Source organism: Patagioenas fasciata, chromosome 8, assembly GCF_037038585.1.
Source record: "Patagioenas fasciata isolate bPatFas1 chromosome 8, bPatFas1.hap1, whole genome shotgun sequence".
Taxonomy (NCBI): domain Eukaryota; kingdom Metazoa; phylum Chordata; class Aves; order Columbiformes; family Columbidae; genus Patagioenas; species Patagioenas fasciata.
The window spans coordinates 27451396-27462812 of NC_092527.1; the positions used below are offsets into that span (position 1 = coordinate 27451396).

General features: G+C 38.7%; 1 protein-coding gene across 3 annotated transcripts in view; it reads right to left on the bottom strand.

Annotated features, from left to right (window-relative positions):
- Positions 1–6599, bottom strand: part of LOC136104483 (adhesion G protein-coupled receptor A3-like) — a 274176-nt gene extending 267577 nt beyond the window's left edge. For 2 of the 3 annotated variants that reach the window (XM_071812031.1, XM_071812032.1), the window contains exon 1: positions 6217–6555. In XM_071812031.1, the coding sequence (XP_071668132.1) occupies positions 6217–6437 (221 nt within the window). In that variant the 5' untranslated portion in view covers positions 6438–6555. Of the gene's footprint in view, positions 1–6216 lie in introns of all 3 variants that reach the window. The other variant, XM_065843492.2, reaches the window with a different exon arrangement.
- Between the last annotated feature and the right edge of the window lie 4818 nt (positions 6600–11417).

An 11417-nucleotide genomic window follows, 5' to 3' on the forward strand; every position in this document is an offset into this window, starting at 1 on the left:
CTGGGTCTGGTCAACTGGCAAAGGAATAAATGCGCTTCCAGACTCACAGGAGCTAATATGATCCTGTCGTTGTACAGAATCAAACAAATAAGATTTGTGATCTTAAACCTCTGAAGAGACAGAAAAAGGAGAATCTATAAAATATTAAATGTTTAAAGCTTCAATTTAATAACATTCTTCCGAACCTTTCATTCTAGTTATTCAGGTTTGTTTTAAGAGTCCTTTCCCCATCACTCCCCACTCTTCACCTCACCTCACATCTTATAATTCTGTCAGGATATGTATTTTGAGAAAACATTTCAGTATGCCTTCTAAAACAAAATAAAGCAAAAAAAGAGCTACATTTTCAAATCTTTAAAGAACAGTCTATTTTAACGGCTGACAGCACTTTGGTCCCAAGGGGTAGCAACTCGTGCAGCTTCCTATAAAGGGAAACTCTATATACGTAAATCACCTTCTCCCTGGCTACTACCTTACCACAACATCAAATGAGAATATCTACAATTCAGAAACAAATATCTGTTCCTCATATCTTCAGACAGTTAAAATTAAATAGGTTTTATGAATATTTGGTTAACCTAGAAAAAAGAAAGAACCAGTGACATACACTAAATCTCTTCCTGCTTAAGGAAAACAAGCTCAGTAGCCAATGAACTGACAAATCATACGTATCATAAAGTCTCAGCATCATTTAGGACTTCTAAATAGGTATCAGATATATACTTATATGATAAAAGTCCCTTCCCACATGCATCAGTGTCCTGTTTGTCTTCACCAGTTTATTTTCACCTCTGGAAAGAAACTAAGCGTAAACGCACAATACTGCAAATATGCAGGAAAAATAAAAGGACTTGGTTTCTACATGAAATTACCAAATTAATGAATGGTTCAATACTGCAAAAAACTTTTATCTGTTTCCAAACATTCTCCTCCCATTCTCTTCCACAAACTGCTTTACTCAAAGGAAGTTACATTAAGAACTTAAAAGCACCAGGAGAATACATGGCACTGTTTCACCTCATGACATTCATAGATTAGGAAGGATAAATACGGAAAGAAACCTCAATATGATTTGTTAATCTGCTAACTATTAAAGCAGCCCTTATTTTATTTTGGACATTATTTCCAAACAGAATTCTGTTTGTCGTTACAGAAACTTTTTTACTCTCCTCTTGTGGTAAAATTTCCAGAAATGCTAGGCATCAGTTGCGTCAAAAGAAAGTCATACGAAGAAGACAAGTGAATTCAGGTAAAGACTTTCCCGTGTCAGAAATAATATAAAGAAAAATAAAGTATTTTCAGTTATGGTATTTTATGGCTGCTCTAATTGTATCTATTCCATGAAATATCATGGAAGACGAGACTAATATCTAAAGATATTACACCTCTAGTGTTTTTCTCTTCTTTTTATTTTGCTCTCCCCAAACATCTCATCCAGACCTTCCAAGTCTTACATGTATTTTATGTCAGTTCGCTTTATGTTAGGAGTTTCTTTCACAACAGCAAGCTGGTTTTAAACTAGCTTTTTTTTTTTTTTTTAGGAGTTTTGAAGAAGGCATGTATAAATATGTATACACACATAAATAATGCAGCAGGAAACCTGTTTTTTACTCTTTGTTTCTGCTACTCTGAGTGAATACAGGAAGCTAACCAAGGTGAAAATCTTTGTGAAACCCTTTATAGTGAGAAGTAGCCTACATTCGTTAATCACTCGGTTATTTACAAAATAGAAATACTACGAAAGATCTCATAGCAATAAAGAAAAATATGTGCATTTTAAGATGGAGAGATAAAACTACTGAACAATATTTTTGGTTCATCCTTTCTTCAATTTTTGTTTTGTTTGCTTTGGCCAGCTTAAACTCTAAGCTCTTTGGAACATAAAGAACATTCTTGTGATCTATTTTTACAGCAAGATGCTTAAATTAAACAAACCATATTGATATGTTCTAAACCAAGTATAGGAGTGTAAAAGACTGGGCATAAAATAAATATAGTAATATAATAACTTTAAATAAATTCCAGTAGACATGACAAAAATGAACGTGACAAAAGTAATTTTGGGACAGAGAAAAGCGAGGCAATGCTGCTTTCAGAAAACTAGTTAATGTTTGTTAATTGCTTTGATGATGAAAACACTTTTGTATGTATTATAGCTGTAGATTACCACTGGAGTCATGTAGCCTCACTCTGAAATCAAAATTTTAAGAATGTGAGACAACCTCCAATCCAAAGTCAAAAGAAATGCATAGATATGAAGATTTCTATATGATGGGGAATCACTATGATCCATACACTACCTTAAATTAGTTTCATTTCTATCATGACAGCCAAAACATCAGATTTCCACAGGTGTATCTGTGGGTAAGATCTGTAAAAATAACAACTTTTGGTATAAATGCTGGACTTCCTTTTGAATTAAGAGGGAGGATAAAAAATAGCAATGCTATTATTAGAAACTGTCCGAATTTGTAACTTCAAAGTATGTTCTGCCCAGTGATATCAAGTCATGTAACAAACCGAGAGCTTCTAAGAACTAAAAGATAAACTTTTTAACATCATTTGACAGGGGGCAGGGTGGGGGGGGGAAGAGTACAGATAGTAACTAACTACTAATTACTGTCCAGTTTACATGGAATAAATCAGAAGATAATCTAATCTGCTAATTTCTGAAATTTCCTACTGCAGTACTTCCACATTGCAAAAAGTGGCAATATTCCATACAGCCCAAATCTCAGCTAATCACAAGTTTAATAACTAAAATTTCCATTAGCACAGCAGAGAAAGAAAATTGCAAATAATCTTTTTCTCTAGAGTTACACTTCAACAACCAAATCATGCAATTTAAAAAAAAAAAATATGTAAAGTATAGCTTCAATGTAAGAATTCCCAAGTATTCAGCCATAAAGCTTAAACTAAGAAAACTATATTATCCTGAAAGGAGATGACTCCTCCTTGTTGGGTCTACATTTCCATTGCCTACTGAAAGTGAAGTGGGGAGAGATCTCATAAATCACTGATTCAATAGCTGTATTTTTCATGGAAAAGAGTAACTCCCTTATTTCAGTGCTGCCCCGATACACAAGGCACAGGAATACACATTGCAAATCAATAAGGGCTAGAATTCCTTTTAACAAAATACATTGAAATACTTTGTGAAGCTACAGCTAACCACTTGAGTCTCATTTCCAAAGTAGTAAAATACTAAATAAAGACAAGGAAACAGGGTCCAGAACAAGCTGGGGTGTTTGGGGTTTTAATTTAAAATAAAGATGAGGGGATAGTTGCTTTACCAGCTTATATTTTGGTTTTATTTCTAGTGTGATTGTTTATTACCGGGAGCATTCAGACAGCACTGAATAACTCTAGTGTTCATATGATTTCAGAGTAAATATGCAAACTTCCCACCTCATAAGCTGGAAATAATTGGTCCGAACCTGCCAAGAATATGTGTTTCTTCAGTGACTTCACACTAGTTTGTAGTCACTGTGCATGACTGTGTTAGAAATATTTTCAGTAATGATAATTTGGTAAACATATGCCACAAAGAGACTAAATAGTCATACTCAGTCAAGTTCCATGGCCACTTAGGTGAAAAAAAAATGAAACTAACAAATAATAACTTCTTAAATTTGCTGATAAGCAACATCACCTAGCGTGTAAACAAAGTGTAACACATCCATAACTTCATCCTTTAATGGCTTAATAGATATAGCAGAGGTAATTCCCCTGTCATATCAGTAGAAGTGTTATAACAATTTGGCTTTGATATTCCCTTCCAGAACAAAATGCCACTAGAGAAGCAGCATTCCTATATAATGTAGAGACATATAAGATTACTTAATCTACCCAAGAAAAACAATTTGTTACATTGTTTCTTTAATGTGTTACTGCATCTGAGCATACATCTCATTATTCACCTCTATATTTCTTAATTGTTAAAGCAATCTGAAAGGTTATGTTCCGTATGTTTCCCTCTGTGGGCCCATAAAACTGAATGGAAGGAGGCAGCATCTACTAGAACATTCTCTTTTGCCCAAATCTTCCACCCAGCTACATAAACAAATGTGAGCACTAGTGTCTGAGCTTTTTATCATTTTCTGCAGCTGGCCAAATCTCACAAGTGTAATTTAATTAATCAAAACCAGATTATTCTGGAAAATCTTTGACACATTCAATCAAATTGTCATCTGTATATTCCAGCTACCAAAAATTATTATGACTCTAACACAGATTTGTTGTAAACAGTCTTTTTACATTCAAGATTAACCTTACATTTACTTATTGAGGGAAAAAAAAAACCACAACACACCACATCACAAACAGACAAGACAGTAAAAGGAAAGGGATAAGTTTAGGTGATACGTGTTACTGTACTTACTCATGTGAAATACAACAAAAAGCAATTATGTGTATGTTTTATATCAACTAAGGACGGCTAATCAGCTTTTAGATCAATGGCTATTTGTAATTAAGTTTAAAAGAAATAGCATGGTATCTTTCTAAGAAATACAAGCCTTACCTGAAATGCGCATGTTTAGGGTGGTAGTATCAAGTTTATTTCTGGTGCCTTAAATCCTACATCTAATTGACCAAAAACTCCCACCTACCACTTCAAATGCACCACTTCCCCTCCTCGTCTTTTCTCACTTCTGTTTCCAATTCAATTTCTTTTCATTACAGTGAATACATACTTCTGGTGATCTTATGTTTAGCTGGATTCAGCCACTGGTACTTACCTTGTCAAAAGAAAAATTTCTTAGGAAAAAAAACAAAAACACAAAACTAAATAGAACCCTGTAAATCAATGCTTAAGAAGAAAAACCCTTGCAGACATGCTGTGTGTGAGAGTTTCTAGATCTTTAAGTAATGGAAAAAGCTGTTGACATTATATACTTTTTGGGGAGTACAAACTATAGCTAAACAGCCAGTTATATAAACCAGAAAAGTAGCACTGAATTTATCTCCTAGGCCAAAACTTGCATTGATGTAATGATTTTATTCTAAGCCAGCCTACTAAAATTTACCAGGAAATATAGTTATTATATCCTGTATATTAACAAGTAAAAGTTTCCCAAATGAATAACCAGCAGACAGCTAATCAACATCAAGTCACTCAACAGTTATAGCTAAAACTGAACTGAAGCATACACAGCACATCTGTACATTTACAAACTCTCCAGATGTTATAAATTACGATCTTTACCAGTTGTCTCCTAAAAGCGTTGACTTAAAGAAAATTCAGTGAACAGTGGAGATGTTCACAGCAGGAATTGTCAACAGAACTAAATTCAAGAGTAAAAGAGGTGTTGATATGTGCATGATGTAAAGGCTAAATGTCACAGAGCTGTTACTGCTTGGGTCCATTACAGGGACATCACTTTCACCTATACTTAATGTTCCAGCTACAAAACATTCTACTACTTTATTTACAATAAATATCATTTATTTAAGTTTAACTACATGCAACAGGCAACAAAACATCATACCCTATTTCCAAGTCACTTGGTGAAAAGAAAAAAAAAAAAAAAAAAAACCAAGCTGTGAGTCATTTTCAATTACCAGGCAACTCAAAACAATATTGGAGATTGGGTCGTTTCAAACGGTTGTACACAAACTCTTGTTAAAAAAAGAAGACATAAATTCCAAACTTTATTGAGAGGAGACGAGAGAGAAGGGGGAAAACAGTTAATTACACAGAGCTCCAGAGGGCAGTTTACCATTATCGTTACCATTCATTTATTGCCCGGATAGTCTGAGCCCATCCCGCCACCGGCAGAAAGGTGCATCAGGGAGCTCCATCAGTTCTACTAGCACTGACATTTCCCAAACCACCACACACAGCAGCATGCAATTTACATCACGGTAAGCCCAGCTTCCTCCGCTCGACCAAAAAGCCAGCAAGAGTTTCCAAACAGAGGGAAAAAAAAAAAAAACAAAAACCAAAAAAAAGCGAACCAACTCAGAAACTCTCGCATACTTTTTAAAAGCCAGGCCGGGGTTATAGTCTCAGCGGAGGGGTTCCGCCCGCTCCTGCGGTAGCTGTCTGGGCGGTGGGTTCGGCCACGCTGAGGGGCCCCCCGCGCCCAGGAGCGCACATTCCCCACACACACCCCTCTCCTTCGCGGCACCCTCTGTCCCATGTCAGCGCCTCCCGCGGGGGGAATCCCGGGGCAGCCGCCGCCAGGTGCGCGCTACCCCGCGGGCCGTACTCACAGGGACACGGTGCGGTTGGGCAGCACGGCGGGCTGCAAAGTTTCCACCAAGTCGCCGCCGCTGCAGACCACTTTGATGCGGAGGGCCGGGCGGCCGGGCCCCTTGGAGCGCTCGGCGGCGCAGAGGCAGCGGTCCACGATGAGGTCGGGGCAGTTCCTGCTGCCCCCGCACAGCCCCAGCACGGCGGCCACCAGGCAAAGGCGGCGGCACAGCCCGCGCATGCTGAGCCAGCGAGCGAGCCGCCAGCTGCCGCGCCCGCCGCTCCGCGACGCGCATGGCACGCGGCACTCCGCGCCGCTCCGCGGGCGCCGCGGTCCCCTCCACGCCTCCTGCGCCCGCCCCGCCTCGCCGCGCCTCTCGCTGCGGCCGGCTCCGCTCAGAGGGACCCCCCCTCCCCTTCCTCCTCCTCCGAGGAGCCGCCGCTCCTTTCCTGCCGCAGCCCGTGCAGCGGCGGCGCTGGGCGGACCCCGCGGCGCGCACCAGGCCCCCTCCTCCCTCTGCCACCCACCGGGCGCAGCCCCCGCCGGGGTCCGGGGCCGCCCCCGCGCCCGCCGGCAGCCGCAGCCCCAGGGAGGTCCCTGCGCCGCTGGAACCTGCGCTCGCCGCGCTGAACCGCGATACCCTCAGCCCCCGTTGGGTATCCGCTAATTGAGGGGGAAAAACAGATGCGCCAAGGACGAGCCGCAGTGCAAAGCGGGTGCTACCAGCCTGGGCAGGGGTTGGAAAATTAGGAGCTGAAAAAATTATACAAGTGGGGAGCCTAGTTTTGAAAAAAGCCATCTTTCCTACCACTCCCGAGAAACGTGTGTGCAAAGTGCTGTTCGCACCTATGGTAATGGGAAAGGAGCTTCAGGCCATGGGCAAAGGTCAGTGTAGACCAAAAGACAGGACAGTCCTCCAGCCAGCTGTGCTGGCCAGCAAGCCACTGCTTCTGGGAAGGGTCCATGCAGTTATCTGGCTTCATACACCTCAGATAATGCTGTGTACATGACCTAAATCAAAGGTTTGATCAGTTGTCAGTGACTACTTCATCAGCCAGGTCAATGAGCAGATTTCTATTTGTATATGTGTGTTGTTTATGGCACTTCGGCTTTGAAGTGTTCTTAACAGTATTTTATGCTATATGGCTAGTAACTCCCAAAGCAGAGTTTCAGCATCAACTGCAAGCTACCTTGTTTTTTTGCTCAAAGTGAAAAAAACTTCCGATTTGTAACAAGGACTTACATTTTTAACGGGCTTTTACAAAAGGAGCTAATTTCTTGCTTTTTTCACTGCAGGATCTAGGCCAAAGTTAGTAATAGTCTGCTATGTCTGTAAAGCTATTTTAAGAAATTACTAGCTTTTTTAAAACAATACTGTATTGTACTCCCTTAGGGAAGATTTGTCCTGCACATTTACAATGCCTGTTATCACTATGTTCTAATACCTAATTGGAGCCTTTAGGGACTAAGTTTATTAGTAAGTGATAGAAGAGCTAGTCCCCATGTGAAATTCCAGCCTAATAGGAAGTTTCTCAGGAGCAATCTCTTTCCGTCCAGTTGTTGACTTGAAGAATTAATATTACAACCTCTGTTCTTTTATTTTTAAAAGCAAAGTTGTGTAAGGTTTACTGGCAGACAGCAAAATGAACTGTGTTACATGAGACCACTCAAAATTGTAATGGTTACATGACGTTCTTTACCATAAAGAAACCCTATGTAGCATTCCTATTTGCAAATACTCGTTTAGATTTGAAAACTTCTGTCTCATGCATACTGTTGTTGAAAGCCCAAGTGGAGAATACACATTTATTGAGACATAGTACGGGTTTCATTCAGTGTTAACCTTGCTGAAAAGGAATTGAATTTTTCAGTCAAACTCAGCCCTAAACACATGCTAGCAGAATTTTAACATTTTTTTCTGACTCACTGATCCTGAAAGCTTTTGAAGAATATTGTTTTATTAAGGAATGAGGACGTTTACTGTCACACTGAAGCCATCTATCACATCGTACAGTAAAGGTAGAAAAGGAGTTATTATTCCTAACATGAGAGATGAAAAATAAGGAGAGTTTCCTTTCCAGTTCCAAATGCATCTGATTTTTTTCTTACTGTATTACAAATGAAGAAAAAAAATCTCAGTAATTTCCCCTCTCCTTCACTGTCATTGTCAAAGACTAAGAAAGTAAAAATTGTTTTCTCATTTACAAGCACAGATGATGGTTCCTGCCCTGAGATCTCACACTCTAAAAAGGCCCAATTGAAAAAGAACCTGGGCACCTACAAAGCTCAGTACTACTTCAGTTGTCATCCGCCAGCACAGCAGAACTTTTGGTGTTGGCAGTAGCTAACCATTTTCCTAGACTTTGGAAGATGCAACTTCAACCCACTGATGATATGCAAACAACCGAATTTCCCATGTCTTGGGAAGGCAGTATAATCCCAGATTCCCTTGTAAAATGGGATAGAAAGGAAGTTGTGGTGCTTCAACTTGAAAAGCAGCCAACATTGCACTAAGTTTGGGCTCCAAGACTGTCAGTTTTAAACCAAAAGGCGAGCCCACAGCTTGGGTGCCTTTGGACACTTTTAGAGCAGATAACTGTGAACAGGGCATGAGCTCCTTAGCTGGGCTTTTGCGTGTGCAAAAGAGAGTTATGAATTTTTAGTGTATGTTAAAGTCAAAGATACTTGGAGAATTTAGGTGTCTGTGCTGTTAAACAGAACTGAGTGAGAATTTTGTAATTTATAGTTGACCTTGGGGCCTTCAGTTTCTCTTAAATCTTTTTAAATCTTGCCCAAGGTTATTGCATATATATATATTAAAGGGAACACACCTCAGGATGTCTCTCCTTACAGTTTTTTCTTTTGGTTTGGTCAGCAGCCAGAATGTGATATGTGCTGGTCTCCTTTTGCCACAGAGCCAAACAGAACAACTTACGAAACACTTAAGGAGTCCTAAAATGTCAGGTTCTGCTCAGATGAACTTTCTGGTAGACAGAAGCAAGACCAGAGATTCACTTGAAACATGAAATATTTTCTAACTTTAATAATTTCTTTACAGTTAAATTCTTGCTTTACTTATTTGATTAAACCATAGAAGTGAAGGATACATTTTCTTAGATCAGATAAGTAAGAAAATTACTATATGTGGCTATTTTCATTGTATTTTTATTTCTGTGCATCAAAAATCTTCAGGATTTTTCTTAGGTCTGTCTGCGTATGCATACACCATGACCTTACAACAGTACTTGAGAGTGAAATTTTATCCTGTGGCTGAGTGTATAAGAAATGTAAATAAATTTAGGAAGATAATCCTAAAAAAGCATTAGCCTGAACAAAGATGAACAATATCAGAAATTAGAGATAGAGATGATTCATTAAACTACAGGTTTACATTACATTTAGATATGTTCCCAAGCAAAAAGCAGCAGCAGCACCTGCTTAGCATCATAGGACATTACACAACAAGTAAGTAATGACCATGTGTTATACAATAATAGGAAATATGGGGAAGCAGAATGTAAATAAGTCAATCTGAATTTTGTCAGGATTTCAAAATTGTATGTTAGTATTGGACAAGAGCCATGGAAACTTTAATAACCACAAACCGTCAGAGCTTTTGTTTTATTTCTTATCCAGAAGTTGGCACTCTGTAAGCCCTCTAATTCTTTGAACATTGACCCTTTATTGACAGGAGTGAAACAATGAATCATTCGCCCCATTTCCTCCAGCAGCTTGGTATCCCAACACCATCATCCCAGCATGACTGTATCTCATGCTACTCATCACATCAGCATAACACAATGTTACGTCTGTAAGCCTTTGCAATGAAATTATTAAAAAAAACAAGCCTAGAAGAGATACAGCCTAGAAAAAGAATAGGTAAAGTAACTGGGATAAAAACAGTACAGAGCGGGTTTCCACTGGGACACTTGGAATTCTGTGAAAAGACATTATTTGAAAGGTGATAGAAGAAAAAGGCAGAATGGCTAAAGCACACAGTACCGCATTCACATAGAAAGAACCCAGTGATTTTTAGCTTCACACATAACGAACTCATAAATCAGTATTAGTTAGGATAGTCCTGTTCCATTAAGACATCACATATGTCATTGATGATTTCAAAATGAAGATAATAAGACAATAAAAGCAAAATTGTTCAGAATTCTTACCAATCATGAGAATTAATTGGATAAAACGAAGTGTGGAAACAGACTCTCAGCAAAACGGTCCTGAATCTATTTCACAGACTGAGTAATCTTTTAAGGAAATGCGGAAACTGAGTCATTCAGAACAGGAGGAATCATGGCAGGGAATTGTGTACTGGGGGGAACAATGCTGTTTTAGGAAGAACTGACAAAACAGGATTTTGATTTCTGCTATTCAGCGTTAGCACAATGAGAAACACCTCTGTATTGTTTTTATGTTAAGAAAGCATAATGTAGGAAACCCTCAAATATTGCATTGTTTTCCCTTCACTTATATTTTGCATATTTATGGTTATAAATATAGTATTTGAAATCAAAATTATTTTGACTTCCTGTGTTCTTGCAGGGTGAGAGGTTTCCAAAAAAGTTACATTGAACTTTTCATTGAATTAAAGAGGTTCTTGAAGTTAGAGTCCTCTTGTGAAAAAAAAATGGTTATATTTGTTCTGTAGCAAAGACCAATGCAAAATTCTGTTAGAAACTGAGAATGTATCTCCAAAGTTATACATAAATAATAAGCTATCAGTGGGGAGTAGAATAATTTTCACAAAATTTTCAACAGTGAAATAAATAAAAAATATTTGAAGGAAAAAAGGTGGTGTTAGCTGTTTCTCAAAGCTGAGCCACATTTTTTCCAATTAATACTTCAGAGTTATTGCCAAATAATAAAAAATCCCTCCCCCCCAATATATATATATACATGCCTACATGGGAGTATATGTCAGTGTAAATTTCAGATGACCACTAAATGCAACTCCAACTGCTACTGAGTCCCTCAGCTGCCTCAGAGAACAGATTGAAATTGTTCAGAAATTCTATTAATGTCATCTATTTTTTAATGTTCTAGCCTTCATCTCTTCATACTGTTTTGTATGCTTGCATAGTAGCAGAATAACTCTTTTGCATGGTCAGCTAAAGCAGAACCAGCTTTTTTTATTTTTTTAACTTTGTACCTTCTGAAGTCTCATATGGGGTAAAGTTGACACCGTGAAACAGCACAGAAAATTGAAATGGT